General features: G+C 31.2%; 1 protein-coding gene across 2 annotated transcripts; it reads right to left on the bottom strand.

Annotated features, from left to right (window-relative positions):
• Positions 1–9,426: 9,426 nt before the first annotated feature.
• Positions 9,427–12,341, bottom strand: LOC134725414 (zinc finger protein 708-like). Of its 2 annotated transcripts, none has more exons than XM_063589218.1 (2): positions 12,194–12,341; positions 9,427–10,882 (listed from the first exon to the last, which is right to left on the bottom strand). In XM_063589218.1, exon 2 carries the CDS (start codon positions 10,878–10,880, stop codon positions 9,708–9,710), a length of 1,173 nt encoding a protein of 390 aa, XP_063445288.1. In that variant the 5' UTR covers positions 10,881–10,882; positions 12,194–12,341; the 3' UTR covers positions 9,427–9,707. The 2 variants fall into 2 exon arrangements, with proteins under 2 accessions (XP_063445288.1, XP_063445289.1); XM_063589219.1 differs by lacking the exon at positions 12,194–12,341 and adding an exon at positions 12,093–12,124.
• Between the last annotated feature and the right edge of the window lie 11,959 nt (positions 12,342–24,300).

The following is a 24,300-nucleotide window of genomic DNA, read 5'->3' as shown; positions in this document are numbered from 1 at the left end:
CCGATTGGCCATTGTGACAGAAGTGTGTAAGAAATCATATCTGATATTCTTCCTCAGTCATAATTACCTTTCATCATTAACTTAACAAAGAAATAACACGACGAGTGGCGTATATGGTGCAGGAAGTGCTACCCCTTCCGGAGCACCGGATTTCACTCGGTTGTTAGTGGAGTTCGTGTTGTTTCTTAATTATTAATTCTAACTTGATGTGAATGTCCTTTGTTTTTGTGAGTCTTTGTTTACTCCTTGGTTTTGATTGTTAATGTCTTAAAAACACATGTCTACCAAGAAAAACAAAAAGGTAAATAGACAAAGAACATTAGCAATGCGAAAGACAAAAATACAAAGCACAATCACGAGCTGAAAAAGTACCTATCCACTTCAAATTAATATTACTAAAACATCACTCAACAGTAATAGTAATAAAATACAAAGAAAATCTAATGAAAACTTTTATAATATGTTATTAAGAGGATAAACATTGTCAATTTCTAGATTCTTTACTTCAATGAAATTGTGTACTATTTGTGTCGTTATTTCGGAATATTTATCCACAACGTCTATGTATCTTCTGGTGAATTTCTATAGAAAAGGGACGAGACGTTTTTTGACATACCCCCAATTAATCAACTTTATGCACAGACACTGGTGACGTTTTAAATAGTCTTGAGTAGCAGCTGCAAGCTCTTGAATACCACAAATGTTGGGAAATGTATATCCTCCAGGTAGCTGAAGTTGGCATATTGCCACTAAGGTGGGCAATCTAATTAAAGTAATGATCTCTGGTTTCGTCATACAACATATTGTAAGGTGATGAAAATTGATAATTTCAAATTCAAACTAGTATCTCAATTGTTTGTAAAACAATTGAAAGGTCTTTCCTGTAAAAGTGATGTTTTCGTTATGTTCTTTGTACGACCTTTCGTTTGATATACGACAAGCATACCTTCTGAAACTTTTCGCTTTTTACACTTAATGACCTCATCCGCCTACATTTTTGAGATCGGAAGTATGATATATGTAACACATGGTAGATGAGCTTTCATTTGATATGCGACAACGCCATGTTCTAAAAAGTTTAAATTTTGCACTTAATAACCCCATCCAACCAATTTTTGGAGGTTGGGAATTTGATATTTCAAATGTACACATCATGACCTTTCATTTGATATACAACAACCCTATTGTAAAAGAAATTATTTTTTTCGCACTCAATGACCCCTTCCAACCAATTTTTAAGGGACGTCAATTTGAAATTTGAAATGTACGCTTTATGTTCTTTCATTTGATATGCGACAACCTTACCATCTGAGAAATTTGAATTTTTGCACTAAATGACCCCATCCTTCCACCTGGGATGAAAAAGAGGTTTAAAATTTTCATTTTTAAGTAGAGTTTATTGAGACCTTCAATTTTATATATCAGATGACCCCATTTGACAAAGTGCAAAAAATGATGCAATATCAACTATATAAATAGAAGTTATGAAACTCACAAAGTCAATGCAAAACATGAAAATTTCAAATTTATTTTTGGGTGTTTTTTTTCCATAGAATGTTTTTGGTATTTGGTTAAACATATAACTATGTCAATTTCTTCAATTTCTTAAACATTTTAAGTGGTTAGCTGTTGTTGTTTCAGAAATACTTGCCGCCGCTCGAAAAACTTCAAACTGCATTATCTCTAAAACGACAATAGATATCTCAAATCTGTTAAATGGTAAATGATCTGCAGTTGAAGGACAACACTATAGAAAAAGAAATGGGACAATTTCAAAGTTCACCAAGGTCACAATTAATCATCAAATATATGATGCAATACCAAACTTAAGAACCGGAAGCCGTGGAGACATGGGACTACCACCATTCAACTCAGGACCACTTGACCTTTCAAATATCACAAGGTCAAGGTCATAGTATACTGTGAAGGTCAAGGTGAAATTTCATCATGACCTGACATTGACCTCAAATTGAAGGTCTTGAAATACTGATCATCTTTGCAGTTGATAGTAGGTTGATATATGTTACCTTTTAAAAGATATACACAAAATACTATACTTTTAAGAATCATCCCGTTGTAACTTTTGAACAGACGGTCGGACATTTTTGGGCTTCTATACTATTAAACGAGAAGACCTCATTTTTGGTGTCGCTTCTCCTCCTTCCACAATAAATTGATCATTGTGACTGTATGTCCTATAGGTACCATGCATAGTCGCATTTGTCATCCATTCTTATGATTATTCAGTTTCGGTTATTTTGGGAGAAAAACGAAAAAAAAGAAGTCCGGATATGTGTCCGTCATCAACCCGGCTTTTATTCATAGACAATTTCCTCTTCCGTTTATTTTTCCAGAAGTATCTATACTATTAATTAAACGAGAAGACCTCATTTTGTGTGTCGCTTCTCTTCCTTCCACAAATTCAATAAATCGCCTCTGTGTCCTATAGGTAACATGCATAGTCGCATTTGTCATCTATTCTTATGATTATTCAGATTGACCATAAGTGGGGCATACACATTTATTGTTAAAAGGGAAAATAGTGATTTGGCAAAAATGAAAGTAAGGTAGAGATTAGAGGGTGGCAGGACCTTTTTCGGGGCGTCGGGATAGGGTGTTTTTAAGCTCGGGATTCGGGGATTGATCCTTACGGGATCTGGGAATATAGAACCACAACTATATATTATACCTCTTTAGAGAGGACAATTATTTTTCGCGTTAACCTACATGTAAACTACGATTATACTACTTTAATATATAGAGACTCTCTGTATTCTGTCTACTGTTTTTTTTAAATGTTCTCTATTTAAGGGGTCATACCAGTTGCATTTATATTATAAAAAAAAACATGTGACACAAGTGCAACCAATCGTAAAGCGTTCTCCATATCATGGTGTTTAGATCGCAAAATCACAACTCTTATACTTCCTTAGAGAGGACAAATATTTTTCGCGTTTATCTACATGTAAACTACGATTATACTACTTTAATTTATAGAGACTCTCTGTATTCTGTTAGGGATTTTCTATGTTAGTATAGAAAGTCCCTGATTCTGTTTACTGTTTTCTTTGAAATGTTTACTATTTAAGGGGTCATACCACTTGCATATATATTAAAATAAATAAAACATGCTCAACTTCATCTAAACCTACCTCGACCAAAAACTTTTACCTGAAGTGGGAGAGACGGACGGACGGACGACCGAACAAACGAAAACGAACGCACGGATGCACAGACTAGAAAACATAATGCCCATAATTGGGCCATAAAAAAATATTGTTAAAAGAGAAAATAGTGATTTGGCAAAATTGAAAGTAAGGTAGAGATTAGAGGGTGGCAGGACCTTTTTCGAGGCGTCGGGATCGGGTGTTTTTAAGCTCGGGATTTGGGGATTGATCCTTACGAGATCCGGGAATATATTTTTCGATTTCGGGATATTAATTTCTTTAAATTCTGAATCTTGGGATTTCGTGGTTTTAAGCCCGGGATTTCGGTATTAGTCATTTATACATGATTCAAATCCTACCATTGGCATGTTAATAAGGCTCTCAAAAAAAAAGGACTGATGGATTGTCATAGAAGCATTTTTTAGACTAATAAGGGTATATATATAAAAAGTTACATTTAATTCATGTTTGAAACGGTGTAATTTTAAAATTTTTAATTTGATTTGACTTTTACCAAAAGAAGCATTTTTGCAAAGGAGAAGCATTGTGGTTGTAGGCCAGAATCACGAATATAATTGAATTTAACAGAAAGGAAATATATCGGACTTTGGAAAAAGGGAGATACCTTTTATGTTATTCTCGGTACATAATATATCTTTTACAAAAATCATCCTACAACAGTTCACAAGCTGTATATGCCCGCGATTTCGCGGGTTTGTTCTAGTATTATATAAAATGTAGAGTTCGTCGAGAGGAACATTTTATACGCTGTATGTAGGCAGCAAACTCTTATCGTTTTCCTAATATGTAAGCTTGAAATTGCAGCGTAATTTTTTTTTGCACTCTGTGACCTTTGACTTTGGGTGCATATTAAAGGTCACATGAATTAAAGATTATTGGTGAAGGTCCCAAGTCTCTACGACTTCCAGTTCTCGAAATAGATTTTTTCTAAAATTGTACACAATTTTTCAAGGGGAATAACTCCTTATAAGGGTAAATAACAAAATGATTGTATATGTTCATTAACATTGCCATCTGTTCCTGTACATGTTGCCGTTTTCAAATCGATTCTATCTCTAACATTTTTTGAGAAATTAGCAAAGGAAATAAATTGTTTCAAGGGGAAATAACTCTCAAAGGGGATGATGAAATTCTATGCAGCCTCATATGGTAATACATCATGATGAGATGTACCTATTGTCCAAATAAGATCATGATATCTTCAAAAACAACGAGGGGGGGCCATGTTGAAAAAAATCAATAAAAGGGAGATAACTTCTAAAGGGGATGATGAAATCCTACACAGTCTCATCTGGTAATACTTCATAATGAGGTCTACCGATGGTCCATATTTGGGTTTGATAACTCCAATAGAAACGAGGGGAGGCCATGTCAAACAAATGCTGGATGAAAAAAAAAAAAAAAAAAAAAAACATGCGAAAAACAATAAGGTCTTTCCTCGCGGAGAGGAAAGACCTTAATTATGTCGTTTGACATAGATTCTGTTAGTGACATGACAGTGTATGTCAAATTCAGGGTATAAGTTTAATCGTGACGCAGAGAGAATGTCTGTTAGTTATTCTATGTATGTACAAGAATATGAAACTAAATTGTTTACCTCCGAATTCTACAACTATATTGTCAAAAGAAACTTCAGCATAATGATCATTTGTTCCCCTGTGTATAATGTTTGCCTTTGAAATTAACTATTTTCAGAATATGCTGTTTGATTTCAAACCATTTGATTTTTCAACTTTTTATACCAGTATTCCACATACTAATCTTAAAGCTTGACTGAAAGAACTTTGTGAAAAATTATATAAAGTCCAGGAAAAAATATGCCGACGAGAACATCACTGCAATGCTGGACTTTTTAATTGACAACATATTTGTTGAATTTGGAGGTTTGGTCTTCCAACAGACTATTGAATTCCCAATGGGTACCAATTGAGCTTCTCTACTTGTAGATTTGTTAGAAATTAGCCGTCTTTCAATTCCACCTTTCGGTATATTGATGATGCATTGTCTCTTAATTATAATAGATTCGGTGATCACTTGCATTGGATATATCCAAGTGAACTTGAAATTAAAGATACAACCGACACAGATAAATCTGCTTCAAATTTAGACCTTTTCCTCGAAATTACTTTTGATGGAAGATTAAATACCAAAATTTATGACAAACGCGATGAAATTTAGTTTTCCTAAAGTCAACTTTCCATTTCTGTGTCTTAATTGATACGTTATCTTAGAGCTAGCTCAAAGTACGTACGTTGATTTTGTTAAACGATAATGCTATATGAATCAAACAAATTAAGGTCATCACTCAAGAAATTTTACGGTCGCCATCATTAGCCCATTGGCCATTATGACAAAAGTGTGTCAGAAATCATATATGATATTCTTCCTCAGTCATAATTACCTTCCATCATTAACTAAATAAAGAAATAACACGGGTGCCTTATACGGAGCAGCAAATGCTTACCCTTCCGGAGCACCTAATTTCACTCGGTTTTTATTAGAGTTCGTGTTGTTTCTTAATTATTATTTATAACTAGATGTAAATGTCCTGTGGTTTCGTGAGTCCTTGTTTTATCTTTGGTTTTAATTGTTATTGTCTTAAAAACACATATGTCTACAAAGAAAATCAAAAAGGCATATAGACAAGAACATTAGCAATACAAAAGACAAAATTACAAAAATACAAAGCACAATCACGAGATGTAAAAGTACCGATCCACTTCAAATAAATATTACTAAAGATATATATACTCAACAGTAAAAGTAATAATTAGCAAAGACAAAATAATGAAAACTATAAACTTAGTTTTTTGAAAATTCAAAGTTTTATATTCAGGAAATTTATAAAAATGACCACATAATTGATATTCATGTTAACGCCGAAGTGCTGACTACTGGGCTGGTGATACTCTCGGGGACGAAACGTCCACCAGCAGTGGTGTGACGTTCTTTGACATACCCCTAATTAATCAACTTTCTGCTCAGACACTGTTGACGTTTTTTATAGTCTGAGTGGCAGTTGCAAGCTCTTGAATACCAAAACAGTTGGGAAATGTATATCCTCTTTTTAGCTAAAGTTGATATATTGCCTTTAAGGTGGGCAATCTAATTAAAATAATGATCTCTGATTTCGTTATACAACATATTGTAAGGTGATGAAAATTGATAATTTCAAATTGAAATTATGTCGTTTGACATAGATTCTGGTACTGCCATGACAGTGTATATGTCAAATTCAGGGTATAAGTTTAATCGTGACGCAGAGAGATGGTATGTTAGTTATTCTTAAATGTGATGAAAATTGATAATTTCAAATAGAATCATGTCGTTTGACATAGATTCTGGTACTGACATGACAGTGTATATGTCAAATTCTCAGGGTATAAGTTTAATCGTGACGTAGAGAGATGGTATGTTAGTTATTCTTTTTATATATAAGAATATGAAATTAAAGTGTTTACCTCAGATTTCTAAAACTATGTTGTCAAAAGAAACTTCGGCATACTGATTGTTTGTTCCTCTGTTTATAATGTTTAACTATTTACAAAATATGCTGTATGATGTCAAAAAGTTTAAAAAAATTAAAGCGTAAGCATTTGAAGTGCAGGTGAATGTTCTGAATTTTGTGTGAAAGTCTTTATTATGATGACCATATAAGTCAAAATTAAAGCAGATATCATTGAATGTATCTGCTGGTGGAGATTTATTTCCCCGAGTATATCACAAGCCCAGTAGTCAGCACTTTTTGTGCTGACATGAATTGTCATTGATATGGTTATATTTATAAGTTCATTGTTTACAAATTTTAGATTTTTTTGAAATACTAAGGCTTTTCTACCTCAGGCATAGATTAACTTAGCTGTATTTGGCAAAACTTTTAGGAATTTTGGTCCTCAATGCTCTTCAACTTCGTAAGTTTACTTTGGACTTTTTAACTTTTTGGATACAAGCGTCACTGATGAGTCTTTTGTAGACGAAACGCGCGTCTGGCGTATATATTAAATTTAGTTCTGGTTTCTATAATGTGTTTATTTACAATGCTTGGTCTTTTACTGTGCAGTTCATTTTCATTGTTGTAATGGGAACTATTCGTGCGGATAAAAAAATTTACAACCTGTTATTGTTTCTAAGAAACTGAATGAATTGAATCTTGAATAGTAAGATGTATGCCATCATAGTGAAAGTAGAAACAAGAATGTCGCCTCTAGAAACAAATGTATCAGTTTGTTTGATGATTATAAAGTTATGTTCTGTAGAAATCCTATGTTTTAATTGTATTTGGTTTTCATGTTATATTTGTTATTCTCGGGGTGTTTTGTCTGATGCTTGGTCCGTTTCTGTGTGTGTTACGTTTCGGTGTTATGTCGTTGTTCTCCTCTTATATTTAATGCGTTTCCCTCGGTTTTAGTTTGTTACCCCGATTTTGTTTTTTGTCCATGGATTTATGAGTTTTGAACAGCGGTATACTACTGTTGCCTTTATTTAATTGGTATAATAAACATATGTATTAACGTTCCGTCTTGGAAAAATTTCTAATACGGCAATGTATGGCACGCCGTTTTTATATTTATTCAAATTTAAAGATATCATATTTATTTAACAAGATATCTTATTAAGTATTAAGATATCTTTAATCTTTATAAGATATCTTATTTAATTTGAAAGTAAATAAGATATCTATATTAGTTTATAAGATATCTCTATAAGTTTATAAGATATCTCTATTAATTATTAAGATATCTTATAAAGTAAATAAGATATCTTACTTCTTTATAAAGATATCTTTAAAATACATACTTTATAAGATATCTTATTAAATAATAGAGATATCTTATAAACTAATAGAGATATCTTATAAACTTATGGAGATATCTTATATATTAAATAAGATATCTGTATAACCAATTAAATAAGATATTTCTATAAGTTAATAAGATATCTCTAAAAGTTTATAAGATATCTCTATTAGTTTATAAGACATCTCTATAAGTTTATAAGATATCTCTATAAGTTTATAAGATATCTCTATAAGTTAATAAGATATCTCTATAAGTTAATAAGATATCTCTATTAATTAACAAGATATCTTATTAGGTATTAAGATATCTTTAATTTTTATAAGATATCTTATTTAATTTGAAAGTAAATAAGATATTTTTATTAGTTCATAAGATATCTCTATTATTTTTAGAGATATCTTATTAAGTAAAAAAGATATCTCTATTAGTTTATAAGATATCTCTATTATTTTTAAAGATATCTTATTAAGTGAAAAAGATATCTCTATTATTAACATTATAAAAGATATCTTATATATTTAATAAGATATCTTATAAATTAATAGAGATATCTTATATTTTAAATAAGATATCTTATATATTTAATAAGATATCTTTATAAACATTTTAATAAGATATCTTATTTGATATATAAGATATCTTTTTTTGTATATAAGATATCTCTCTTTGTATATAAGATATCTCTTTTAATATATAAGATATCTCTATTTGTATATAAGATATCTCTTTTAATATTTAAGATATCTCTATTTGTATATAAGATATCTCATTTAATATATAAGATATCTCTATTAGTTTATAAGATATCTTATTTAACTAAATAAGATATCTCGAAATTGAATAAATATAATAACGGCGTGCCATAGCAATGTCTATGATTGGGTTTATAAATCTGAAAGTCTTTATCATAAATTCGCTCTGAAAGCTTCTGGTTACATTTTGGACGAGACATCATTTCAACCAACAACTACAATTATATTTATATAATGTTGTTATTTAGACATTCTATTTTTTCTGTATAAATTGGGACTGACAAAATGACTGATGCTCCTCTATTTGTACGTCTTTGCTAATTTTTCTTGCATCAAATCATTTAATAATTGAACTTTTTATATATATTGCATATATTCTGTTTTTTGTAAGTCAGTGAAAGGTGAACTACGTAGGATAAATAAATTATATTTTTTTATGTAGGTAGTTGTATTAGCATTGCAATAGCTTTTCCCTCAAAATTATAGGCCATAATTTACCTTCATTCATAGTTCATTAACTTTGCATACTAGTAGTTTACATGTTATAGTATTGCAATTTTAATTTCAATATTTCCAAATCTATATCAAAATTAAATGCAGGCAAAACATATTTCAACAGTTAATTGATATAATTTACATTCTACACAAATACTTTGAGGATTCCATTCAACAAAATTGAGGCAAGTATATCACGTGATATGTAATTTTATGAAAAGCTTACAAGAGGGATACATAAACAAAGAATCAATAAAATATAAAACAACGACCACATGGTGAATTGGCCTATCAAGATCTTAGGTTTACGATTTATATATAACAATAAGAGTTGGCATCATTCCCATTGAGATAAATGACATAATTATAAACCTTACAATTATATTGTCACCATAAGGCACTCGACAATGAGCAAAATGTATACAGCATAGTCAGCTTAAAAAGGCTCCGAATATAATTATGTTCTTGACATTCTATTCTCCTAAAGTGATTAGACTCGTGTTTTGTTTTGGATTAAGTCTACATCTCTTTACATGATTTTTCAAATGCACTACAGCTTTAAAGCATTTCCCACAAAATGAACATAAAACTGGTTCAGGATTGTGGACTATCATATGACTCTTTAACTGATCAGCACTATTGAACCCTTTGTCGCAGAGGGGGCATTTCTTAGATCTATGATTTGTATGTATGTTAAGGACATGTCGTTTTAACACGTTTAGCTGATTGAAACTTTTACCACACAAGTTACATGACAATGGACGTTCTCCAGTATGTATCCGTTCGTGCACTATTAATTGATGCTTCAAGTGGAAACTCTTCTTACAAACTTGACAAAGAAACGGCTTCTTGTTTGAGTGAAAAATCATATGATTTCTCAAACGAAACTTATCTTTAAACGTTTTTCCACATTCTGGGCATTTACTTTCTACATATGAACAATTATGCTTATCAAACCACCATTTAGAAAAGTATCTCTGGTCACATTTATCACATTTGTACACCTCTGTATGGTCTTCTTTAGCATGTTCGTTCAAATGCAGTTGTAAAGCTCGTCTTCTGCTGAAAGTAGCTTCACAAAGATAGCACTTTAAGTCTGTAGGATTGTCCTTATGAGATAGTACATGGGACTTATATTTTACCAAGTTTGAATATCGTCTTCCACATTTACATTTGTACATCATCTCATTGTCATTGGTTGATTTAAGTTTTATTTCTTTTGAGGTTGATGTTTTCTTTTCTTTTAAAGGTTTGGTTGATGTCTTAGTTTTTTCAATATAAGTATGCAACTTACGATGATTTTGTAATTCGATGCAATCGTTATATCTCCCATCACAATCTGGACATTTGTATGGCTTGAATCCTTTATGTATTCTGGTATGTAATTTAAGGTAAACTTTTTCGCTGAATATCCTGTCGCATATATCACATTCGTACACTTTTGCTCCACAATTACTTAGTTTTGGTAAGGAGCTTTCTAGAATTAATGAATTTTCCTCCCTATGTTTAGATAAATGTTTTTGCAAATCTTTTTTTGCACCGAAGTTAAATCCGCACTCCCCACATTTGTATGAGGTATTTGTTTGGGCTTGATCAATTGATTTCCTGTGTTTGAGACGAAACTTTAAAGGTTCAGTTCTATCCATTGCTATCAATATAAAAACATGTATAATTATTATTAAATATTTAATATTATAAGAATAATTTATTTAATGATCGCCCGTTTACGAGTGTATTCCAAAAAAGAAGATGTGATATGAATGCCAATGGCACGACTCTCAACAAGAGACCAAATAAGACAGAAATTAACAGCTATAGGTCATCGAAAGGCTTTCAGAAATGAGCAAATCCCATACCGCAGTCAGCTTTATAAGTCCCCGATATCACAAATGTAAAACGATTGAAACGAGAAAAACAAACAAAAAAAAACGAAAAACAAATATATAACACAGCAACAAACAACACTGAACCACCGAATTACAGGCTTCTGACTTGGGACAAGCACATACATACAGAATGTGGCGAGGCTAAACATTTTAACGAGGTCCGTAACCTCCCCTAACTTAAGACAGTGGTGTAACAGTACGACATAAGAGCAAACTATAAAAATAAGCTGAAAAAGCCTTAACTCATCAGATGGATACAAATATAAATACATAAGACAAAAGCATAGAGTGGACGTGGCCGGGTACTGTTCATCCCTACAACAAAAAGACACTTAATATAGATCTTAGGGTACTCGCAGTTATTGACAGATAGTTCAAATCCAATTATAACTATAATACACAAAAACATTCATCAAAGACTAAGTTTTCAATCTGTTCATATCAGACATCCAACGGATTATATGTATTTGTAAAATGCGTTTTAAGGTTCAAGATATTATTTTTTTTTACTATTTGAAATGCCGTATGATTTTTTTTAAAAACAAATCTTATCTATACATTAAATAAGACGATTGTGAATGTTCCGTTAAGGACATTTTTGTTCTAATGCTCTTAAATACTTTTTGCTGACGAGTGGCTACCAGCAACATTTCGCCTTATTTTTTAACGTACATGAACAGGGTTATTACATAAACAAGTCTCATATGTTACAGCATTTTGTAATCGCACATTAAGTTCTAAAGACAACATTGTATGTTTCCGATATATTGATCTGTAGATATGAATAAAATAAAAGAAGATGTGAAACGAACGTCCATGCGACAGCAATATATTAACCTTAAGACCCGTATGGAGGGTAACATACAGTCTTAAATCCTGGCGTGTCTATAAATACGGTGTCCCTACATTCCGAAAGGTTGATTTGTCAGTACTCAAAAATAAACACGACAATGTATATTTGTAAATACATACCTTAGCCATTGTTACCTAGCATCATGGATACTTCTCCAAATCCCACATATATTGACAAATCAATACAAGTATAACAAATCAAATATTCTATAAATACATACCTAAATAATAACTTATATTAGTTGAGCCAACTGAAGAGATAAACTAAGCTGACAGATTTACCAGGAAGTAGTACATGTACTGTGCGTACTTTCTAGTCTAACGTGTGTGTATACATGTACATAGTTTGTGTCTAGAGATAACGATACACATTTCTACCTATTTTTAAACTATGTGGATATTTAAATTGTCTGCTTGACTACCCTTTAACAGGTCGGGACCACTACCTTAAATGGAAATGAATAAATTAGCATACTTATGTTCTCGCACATGTAATTGTTTATTAACATGTGACGCAATTTATTTTTACCTAGGTTTTTGACCAATCCAATAAATGAGTCACAATGAATGATGGACTACTACGTGTTTACAATCAACCAAGAACACGTGTTATTTACTGAAATGCAACACTTTTTTTCGTGCAATGTGGGATTCACAATTTCGCTTAGTTTTTCATTTTGAGTATACTCATTTATAGTTCGTGATATAAAGTATTACTTCCATGCTCAGATTAACGACGAGTTGTTTCTATGCGAAGAAAATAGGATTTGAATTACCCAATATATAGCCATTAACATGTTTGATGATGGTACAGATATTTCATGTGTTCGTCTACCAGACAGCAACGAAACAACAGCGAAAAACACAATTACCCATGAGACAAACTTACTAGTGTAAGAATAAGCCGTCGATAACAGCCAGACGAGTGCTAATATTCACGAGTACATAAATTTTCGTATAGATAATTAAAGGCAAATGTGTGATCCTTGAATTGTGTGTTCGTCAAAAAGGCGAAGAAATATTTACATACATGGCAGTGTTAGTATTTATTTTTGTCACATTTCAGTATATGTGACTTCCAAACAGTTCCCTTTGTTTTCAAGGTAGTGAAGTCAGCAACATTACTGTAGTTTCAGTTTGTTCGTTTTTTAACAGGCTTGTACTTTTGCCAAACTGAATTAATCATTACAGCTGATTTCTTATACCTGCAAAGTAAAACGTTGGTTGGCTTACTTGCTTTGTTTGTATAGTTGTTTATACAAGCTTTGAAAATAAGATCGACATCTATAAACAATATATATTTTTTTTTTTTTTTTTTCTGTGACGTATTAAATTTATAATAAGATCCATTTTGTTACAACCTGTGATCAATTTTATTTGGCAATCGCCAATGGCAGTCAGCAGGGTTAAAGAACATCAGTTGTTCGACCTGTTAGTCAAATGCGTTTTGTTTAAATATACTTTTTCACTCTTTTGGTCTTTTGGAAAATGTTGTTTGTGCTGTTTTTAGACCCTTCTACAACGAAATTTGTTTGACATGCACACGTATAAAAATTGCGGTTTTTATCCAACGCAGTCATAGGTTTGAACGTAGTTTTCAATTTAGACTCGTATATATATATATATATATATATAGGCATAGTTTAACTTGTATATTTTATATTTTGTACAATATACAAACAAAGCAAGCAAGCTAACCAAAGTTTTGCTCAATATGCATTATATATAATTAGGAAATAAGATGTAATAATTTTATCCATATGTATGTGCGACAAGGTGGGAAATTTTTATATGTTTTGTGAAAATTGCAGCGTTGGATCTATAATAAAAAAAGAAGATGTGGTATAATTGCCAATGAGACAGCTATCCACAAGAGACCAAACTGACACAGAAATTAACATTTATAGATCACCGTACGGCCTTCGACCATGAGCAAAGCACATACCGCATAGTCAGCTATAAAGGCCCCGATATGACAATGTAAAACAATTCAAACGAGAAAACTAACACCCTTAATTATATAAAAAAAAATGAGCGAAAAACAAATATGTAACACATAAACAAACGACAACCACTGAAATACAGGCTCCTATACAATATATATATATATTTTGATGGGATAGATGTCTTCTCCTTTGATATATTTAATTGGGCCGGGGTTTTCTTTTTTTGTTGTTGTTTGGATTGTTTTACACAAGTAATTTTTGGGCCATTTATAGCTTACTTTTCAACATTGAACATATGACTGCTTACTTTACTGAATTATGTCTTTGTTGGAAAGATGTCTCATTTGGCACTCATACCTCAGCTTCTTATTTTTATATACAAAGCACGTTTTAGGAAAAAAATTATAGGTAATATGGCACCCACTATGATCCAGACACTTTTAATATTGGAGATATTTTACATATGTCAACAGGACAGCATACCTCTAAGGTATATTTTGTGATAAAATTAGCAACAAACGTATATTATCGATGGATGAAACAATAAAAAATGAATTGAGCTATATACCATAACCGCTCCAGAAGGGCGGGGGTTCCGGGGGATGGACCCCCTTTTTGGAAAGATTAGAACTTGTTCTAAATCTTTACTTAGGCACTGGCCTCCCTAACAACAGGACAGGTTAGCTACTGTTACTAAATGTATTCACACTGAAATATAGTTCCCTATGGTTATCATGTATGTGCGCATAATACACATATAAACTGAACAAAACTGGGTATATTATTGGAGCAGTTCATTCAAGAATGTATGTCATTAAGGTGTTTTGATGTGCAGGCTTTTTAAAAAACTTTTTGATTAAGTAACTGGGTATTGATTCAACTAGTATGATTGACACTGTCATTATCACTAAACAATCAGACTGACCCTTACAGAACTGAAATGTTTGCAGCAGGTCTGCAGCATACTTGCTGCAGGTCTGCTGCAAACAAAAAGCTTGCAGGAACCCTTTGAATAATGTTTGCAGAAGTTTGCAGCTAGCTGCGAACCTCCTGCAAACATTGCAGCTTTTTGCTGCAAGCTTGCGGCAAGTTTGCAGAAACTTTTATGTTTGCGGTAAGATTGCAGGAAACTCTAGAATTTAAGGGATGTTCGCAGCTAGATTGCAGGAATCTTTGATAATTCTATATGTTTGCAAGAACATTGCAAGAATTACATAAAATGACTGAGCATGCCCATTGGTAACTTCCTGGAAGTTACAGATTTAAAATTTGAAAATGTTGAAGGTGTTTGAGTCATGTTATCATACAATGGATTAGTATTTAGGGAGTATTTTAGATTGGAAATTAATAGAAAAGTTTTCAAAGACATTTGTTGTAAGTATTGATTCTTCATAGACGTGTAAATATATAAAATTCGTCCCCTCAATAAATACATGCATGAAGTTTTGAAAAACATTTTCAAACACGCATCAACTATAATACAGTACACGAGTCAAGAATGTTTGGAGATTATAACTTATTTTAAAATATTGTGTTGTTCTAATTCAAGTTGAATTATATTAAAATGTTAATTAAAAAGCAGTATTTATTTACAAAATAAATTTCAAATAAACCTTTTATCTTATTTTAGATATGCATTCAACTCATTTTAGCACTTACTTCAACAACAAGAAATCTTAAGACTATTCTTTAAAGGAATAAACCTTTACTATATGATAATTATGCAAATAATTAATTATTCGAAATATTATAGTATGTATGTAACCAAACTTTTAGAATTTACTGTGTAATAAAGATAATGTCATGTATATACACAACATGACTTAATTGGTTAGTATTGTATAATCATTTATGTAGTTCCTGCAAGTTTGCCGCAAGCTCGCAGGAGAAAAAATAATTTGAATATAAATGTTTGCAGCAGGTCTGCTGCAAACACGCAGGAGAAAGATTAATTTGCATAAAAATGTTTGCAGCAGGTCTGCAGCAAACACGCAGCAGGTCTGCTGCAAACACACAGGAGTTAGATTAATTTGCATAAAAATGTTTGCAGCAGGTCTGCCGCAAACACTCATTTGCATAAAAATGTTTGCAGCAGGTCTGCAGCAAACACTCATTTGCATGGTAAATTGTTTGCAGCAGACCTGCGGCGTATTTGCAGCAAACACGCTGCAAACACAGACTCTGTGTTCGCTGCAAGTCTGCAGCAACTTCGCAGCAGACCTGCAGCAACTATGTGCAGGATGCTGATTATTTCGGTAAGGGGAGAGACAAGGGGGACCTTTAATAACAATGCCCCACCTCCTAAACTGCCAATCAAATTGACCACATTACCTATCAACCTCAGTCTTACATAATTATACAGACCACTCAATAATATACATATAATTCTTAATACACAAGTATTTGACCTCATAATTGAATACACAAATGTGTATATTAGATGTTTGATATTTATAAGGATGATAGATTTATTTATTGCCAATTACTTTTGATCTTCATTACAAGACAAGACAAGACAAATACTTTATTAAAGTCTCACCACTTGTCACATATAAAATATACAGCTTTTTAAAACACAAATTAACAACAAGAGCCACTCTATAAAGAGTTATGAGAGACTATAAAACTATTTTTTTTAAATTATAATACAAATACAACTTAAGTCAACTATCACGAATATAAATCTGACCCCTCTTATTATAGAGGTATCTCATTGACTTCTAATTTGGGAAAATTATTCAATAAAATTATACACACTAGACTAATGAAGTTTATTAACACTAATAATTTGATAAGTGAAAATCAGATTGGCTTCAAAGAAAAAGCTAGAACAGCAGATCATATCTTCTCATTAAAGTCTATTGTAGACAAATATAAAACTAAAAAAAAGAAAGTTTTTGCAGCATTTATAGATCTGCGAAAAGCCTTTGATACTGTCTGGAGGGAGGGTTTATTCTACATTCTACTCCAAAACAGACTTCCAGGCAAGCTTTTTAATGTCATCCAATCAATGTATAATGACAACAAATGCAGAATTAAATTTCAAAATGGTATGAGCCATGAATTTATATCAAATTATGGAGTAAAACAAGGGGATGTACTTAGCCCCACTTTGTTTAATATTTATATAAATGGCCTTGTAAATGACCTTGATCATGCAAACACTCAACCAATTATTATAGGAGATGTTAAATTAACATCATTATTATATGCAGATGACATTATTTTATTATCTGAAACCCCCGAAGTTGAAGAAGGGCTACAAAATGCACTAAATGAGTTAGCTAAATTTTGTTCCCTATGGAAACTTGATGTTAACAAACAAAAATCAAAAATTATAATATTCAATTCTAATGGAAAATCTCACTGTAATTATTTTAAAGTAGAAAAAGAACATCTTGAGACTGTTAAATCTATTTGTTACCTTGGAATAACTATAAATTGTTCAGGAAGTTTAAGTCATTCAAAAAAAAATCTTATGGAAAAAGGGAGAAAGGCTTGGTTTAAAATTAAAAAAACAGTCTCTTTAGATAATTCCTGCAGTATGCTTGAAAAATTATTTGATACTTTAGTTGTTCCAATAACTCTTTATGGGAGTGAAGTTTGGGGTGTAAGCCAAGTGTTCAAAGATTCAGATCCATTTGAACATTTACATATTAAATTTATTAAAGAAATTTTAGGTGTACAGTGCAAAACAACAAATGTAGCCTGTTTAACTGAGACAAACAGAATCCCTTTGTACTTTAAAATTCAGCTTTCAGCTATAAAATTTCTAAACCATATTGTAAACTCGCCTAACACTTTAGTCCATAAAATATATAATAATGTAGAGAAAACAAGTAAATGGGTTAACATTGTAAAAGACTGGTTAAATAAATTAGGTTTTGGTCATCTCACTTTTGATACTTTTAATTTAAAATATCACATAAATAGTATCCAACAAAGAATCTATGACCAGGCTTATCAAATTATAAATTGTTCTATCAATAAATGTGAAAAATTAAATTTCTTTTGTCATACTAAAATAATTAGGAAAAGGCCCCCATATATTGATATATGTAAATTCAAAACTGACCGATCAGTTTTCAGTAAATTTAAACTAAGTGCACATTCCCTAGCAATTGAAAGAGGGCGTTATACCAACATTGAAAGAAGTAAACGCATTTGCTTATCCTGTAACAGACAAGAAATTGAGGATGAATACCATTTCTTCTCAATCTGTCCATGTTATTCATCATTAAGGGATACCTATATACAAAATATTAATAAAAATCTTAATTTCAATTTTATTAAATTGCAGTCCACTATAACACTTAAGCATTTGACTGTACTTTTAAATAGCAGTCTACCAGTCATTATAAAAATCACCATAAAGTATATTAATGATTGTCTTTTATTAAGAACATCTGTATAACTTGTATTTCTTTTAATATGCAATGCCAACCTAATTTTTGTTTGTGTTCTTTTTTCAATTGTTCATGAACATTAATAATGTGTTAACTGTTGATATTTATAGCCTTTTTTCTTCTTTGCTGTGAATACCACTGTCACTCTAATATAATTGTAATCAATTTAACTATTGTACGTTTATTGTCTTAATTTTGTATGCCATAACCATTTAATGTAAATGTGTTTGTGCGAATAAAATATTGTCTATTGTCTATTGTCTATAAAATACATTTTCGCTTTATTAAAATTTCACTGCAGATTTTGGAAGTATAAAATACCATATTTTCATTTGTAAAAAGAAATATAAATTTCTCATTACATAAAGTGATTCTGTAAATTATATCTGAAAGATAAATAATTAACGGATTAACCAGATCTTTAAAAAAATGAAATATGAATATAATTATGAATAAATAAAACTAAGGTATTCAAGTGAGGCCTATAATTTACTTGATAAATTTCCAATAATCCTCTGTAATTAATCAACAATTTAATTGGTACATTTTTTTTTTATCAGGAATTGGCTTGAAACAGTTTAAAAATGTTAAAACTTTTAATTATAACAAAACATTGAACATATGACTGCTTACTTTACTGAATTATGTCTTTGTTTGAAATATGTCTCATTTGGCACTCATACGTCATCTTCTTATTTATATATACAAAGCACGTTTTAGAAAAGAAAACAAATAGGCAATATGGCACCCACTATGATCCAGAGACTTTTAATATTGGAGATATTTGACATATGTCAACAGGACAGCAGCCGAACGATAAAAATACCTCTGAGGTATATTTTGTGATAAATTGTTATCAACAAACGGATATTATCGATGGATGAAACTATAAAAAATGTATTGAGCTATATACCGTACCCGCTCAGTTGCGGATCCAGGGGGCGGGGGTTGCAAATCATAACAAATTATTTATGTAATTGTGTATTATTTATTTATGTGTTATCAAAGAATAAGAATAAGAATAAGAATAAGAATTTTATTAGTTTGAAATCCAAACAATAGGATTGTTACTAAAATACACAACAAAAACAACAAACAAACAGGCATATTAAAATTACAAAACGATAGTCAATAAACAGTTACACTACAAACATGTAGCATTGAAAGAAAAACAAAAACATAGATCAATAGTATTAATTATAATACTAGTTTTGACAGCATGCCTCCTCTTTAAAGTTATGTATTAAAATATTATGCTCATGTATCAAAAAATATGTTATAATATACATTACACAGTTCATATATTGACATTATAATTGTTTCTCTCATTATACATTTCACTTATGTAGTTAACAATGATAAGTAAAATATCACATTCTTCGCAGGAAAATATAAAATCAAATTTATTTTCTTCACTCATGGAATTAAAACAGGGGACAATATTAGAAATTTCATTAAACATTTTGATCCTAGTTTTATTAATTTCTGAACATGTAATGATGAAATGAAATTCATCTTCCAACTCTTTATGGCATAAACAGTCCAGGCGATTATTGTAAAGAGTAATATTACTTAAACCTATAATATAACATAATAAAGTAATATTACAGCTTTATGTAATATAACGTCTATATTACAAAAAGACGTAATAATCAATATTACGAAAAGATGTAATATAGTTTTGCTAAATTACGAATATAAGTAATTTAAGTTATGACGACCATTTTAGTAAAATTCGACATCATTGTTACTGACCTCAAGTAGCTTTTCTAATACAGAAATGATCAACTTTCAGTTTAGCATTTGCAAAAAATATTCATTTTACCGCATCAAAGGTTTAAATACAAAATAAACGCTTTTCCGACATGTCATTCTCTTAAAGTCGTAGTTTTTGACATAATGCATTTCAACACAGTCTTCAAAGTAATTTCTGTAGGAAGAAATATATTGTAGCTTTTTAGAAAGGTATCATGTGCAAGGATTTTGATAATAGTATAGCGTCGAAAAATGTTTAAAGAAACCCGTGTATCAAAATAAAACAATATTTCAGCGGAGATAACTCTTGGTTACTTAGAATGTGGTATAAGATGGATTTTGGTTGTTTCCCTTAAAATTATTAAACTACAACAATTTTACTGAAATATACTATGTCGTGGCAGGGATCTTTTTTATTTTACGTAACTTTTGGATGAGTTTATGAAGTTTAATATATATATTGATATATTTATGATATTTGAAAATGTTTAAACTTCAATAAATCGAACTTGATTTCATATAAATGAATTAACTCCGCACATAATGGTGGGTGTGTAAGGTATTATAGTGTCTCAGTTTTACTTCGGATTTCTTCCAATTAATTGATTTGGAACATCTTAGTTGGAATGATTTCAGTATTTTGATATAAAAAAAACTCCTATGCAACCACGAGGCATATCACATTGCATTAAAGGACACGACATCATTTTAGTTTAGCTTGAGATATTCATTTTAAGATACATTTTTTTTTATATAATCAAATATGTAAATTACATTTTAATTCTTCTTCAATAGATCTCTTGTCATAGGGTGAAACTTGCACATTTATTTCTTATAATAGATCGGCATTTAATTGCCCATATTAATTTACTATGGTCAAGCGTGTTTAGTATTTGTAGATTTATTGTTTTTATTATCTTTAGCAGCCTGTCGGATGGACCTTTAAATTTGATGTATGATTCCGCTGTGTTTAAGCTGTAGTCATTTCTAATTAGAAGCCGTATATTATACATTAATGTTTCTGTTTGTTTATATTCTGTCCCTAAACGTCTGTGACCTGGAGATGAATGACGATTTAATGTTGGAGAAATTCATATAAGTAGCAAAGTCCTTAGCAAATAATAAAAGTGGATGAATGTTGAGATTCGGGAGGATTGAAGATAGTTAGTGATAGAGAATGGACGTGTCTCTATATTAACAATGTAATGTAATGGAAGTGTTCATATATATATATATATATGTGAACTTGTGCATATTAAATATGTATATATGAACATTACTTTTTAAAGCTAATGCCTTAGAATAGCTCTGTGACACTAGTTATAATGACAGATCTGCCATCATCAGGGGTCCAACCATACCTATTATTTGTTTATAAATGTTTTCATCAAATTAAAATACATTGTTTTCTAAAATGATTCTCAACAAATTTATAAATACACTTGATTGGCGAAAAACGTCTTTAATGTTAAAAAATAGTTCAAAATACAGTTATAAATTATTCATCAGCTCAAGCTCAAATCAATTAAGTCCTACAATTATTGACTTTTAAATTTTATTTGTCGAAACTGTCATAGGCTCGTTCAACATCAACCAATAGAACTTCTTGATGTAGATTAGTAAGCATCTGTGTGATATCATACGAAACCAAACGAAACCAAAAGGCTATATGCCATAGGTATTATTTCTCGAAGATATCAATGAACGATGTAGCCTACACGTATCTTTTAAATGTGAAGACTGATATGAATTAGAAAAAAGTAATACTATCATATTACCCCTTTCTTATAATTTCAATTTGAAAATAAGTTCGATTGTTTATTAATTTGTTATGGTCACTTGTGTTTCTAATTTGCCGTATTTCTTTACCTTAGATAAATCGTCTAAATACATGCTGTGAGTGACAGCTATTTATGTGCAGAAACAGATAAGAATTTGTTTCTTTAAAATAGATTTCAAGGTCAAGAATGCCATATGTTGTAAATCTTTTACCTTTAATTACATTATCATCTAAGAACGACATTTGATCGTCTCTATATATGCCATCATGGCATGATAGAATATTTTGTCTTTATATTGAAATGCAGAAATAACTAGATGCATTATTTCGAACATAAATATGTCACAGATTCCAGGTGACGGAACTGCACCAATTGCCGCACCTATTGTTTGTTTATAATTTTCCATCAATTTCAAATACATTAATTTTATTTAATTTATTTTCTAAAATGAATTTCAATAAATATAGAAATACATTAACTCGTGGAACATTGACTTTATTTGAACTGTCACAGCACAAAATAAAGTTTCTTGAGTACGAGATAAGTAAACATTTGTTGCCATGGGTTTAATTTTCCCAATGATATTGATGGAAACGATGTAGTATCTTAAGTATATATATCAAGAGTCTATCTAAAAAATGAGGTTACATGTTTTATGACCTTCCAAATACCGTGACGATCCCTAACATCATTTATTGTTGAAATCTGGATCTAGTGTACACAATGATATTGACACCTTATGCTTGTTGCATAACATCGTGGCCACAAGTTAATTATTTTCTGTTTATAATTAAATTTATATTGAGATCCATTTTGTTACATGTTGTGATCAATTTTATTTGGCAATAGCAGGGTTAAAGAACATCAGTTGTTCGACCTGTTAGTCAAATGCGTTTTGTTTAAATATACTTTTTCACTTTCTGGTCTTTTGGAAAATTTGTTTTACATACACACGTATAAAAATGGCGGTTTTTATCCAACGCAATCATAGGTTTGAACGTAGTTTTCAATTTAGACTCGTTTATATATATACAAGCGATTTGGTGTCACGATATCACAGAAGCATGGGTTCGAATCCCGGCGAAGGAAGAACCAATAATTTGCGCAAGCAAATCTACAGATCTAACATTGTTGGGTTGATGTTTAGACGAGTTGTATATACATTATGTACACAGCCATGTATCACCATCATTGATGGCGATCCGATGGATACATCTGTTATAGGGTTGTCACTGACTCAGACGTACTTATGAATATAATTATTTTCTGTGACTGTATCTTACATTAATTTGTAGGATCCTTTACTATAGATAATTTAGCTGATCTGTAACAATAACATCTTCATGCCTTATATATCATGTACTGTAGTACGCCGCTAGATTAAAACTGACGTGGAAAGGTAACATATGGCCACCGAAAGCTCTTTTTTTGAGAGCCCAGGTGGTCGTGTGGTCTAGCGGGACGGCTGCAGTGCAGGCGATTTGGTGTCACGATATCACAGTAGCATGGGTTCGAATCCCGGCGAAGGAAGAACCAAAAATTTGCGCAAGCAAATCTACAGATCTAACATTGTTGGGTTGATGTTTAGACGAGTTGTATATATATATATAAATATACAACTCGTCTAAACAGGAACCCAACAATGTAAGCAAATTTTTGGTTCTTCCCTAGCCGGGATCCGAACCCATGCTACTGTGATATCGTAACACCTACTCGCCTGCACTGCAGCCGTCCCGCTAGACCACATGACCACCTGGGCTCTACTAGTGTCTGAAAATAGCAACAATCAACATTCAATCTATCTAGGTGTGGATCAGTTTCAACTGTCACAACCTTTGGAAATCTAGAGTTGTGCCATTTCACATCGTAAATACCTATTTTTATTTCTGGCATATTTCTTTAGTCTTTGCGGTGTGTTTGGAAATTTTAAAATTGTTCCAGCGTTCGCTTAAATTGTATAAATCAAGATTTTGATAGAGTCTCAATTTGAAATGACATGATTCATTTGTCATCGTGCAATTACCGAAGAAGGATATCTGTTATCCGAAATATCTATTTTTTGTATATTTTATAGTTATTTAATGGTGATGTTATACTATAAAATATACAAATATTAAATAACTATAAAATATACAAATATTAGATATTTCGGATAACAGATATCCTTCTTCGGTAATTGCTCAATGACAAATGAATCATGTCAATTCAAATTGAGACTCTATCAAAATCTCTCTCTATATATATATATATATATATATGTGTGTGTACAGTGAAGATAACTTCTAACCTCTCATCAAACAGAATCTGTCAGAAGAACTGTTCTATGTCAGTTTGTAGATCTGTGATCCTGACACCTAGACAGTATTTACCTAGAATATATTTGGTCAGTTCTATCTAGAACTGATTTAGACAGTTCTAACAAGAATAGTTTTAGACAGTT

Source organism: Mytilus trossulus, chromosome 7 (assembly GCF_036588685.1).
Source record: "Mytilus trossulus isolate FHL-02 chromosome 7, PNRI_Mtr1.1.1.hap1, whole genome shotgun sequence".
NCBI classification, from domain to species: Eukaryota; Metazoa; Mollusca; class Bivalvia; order Mytilida; family Mytilidae; genus Mytilus; species Mytilus trossulus.
This window is presented reverse-complemented; position numbering and strand designations above follow the sequence as displayed.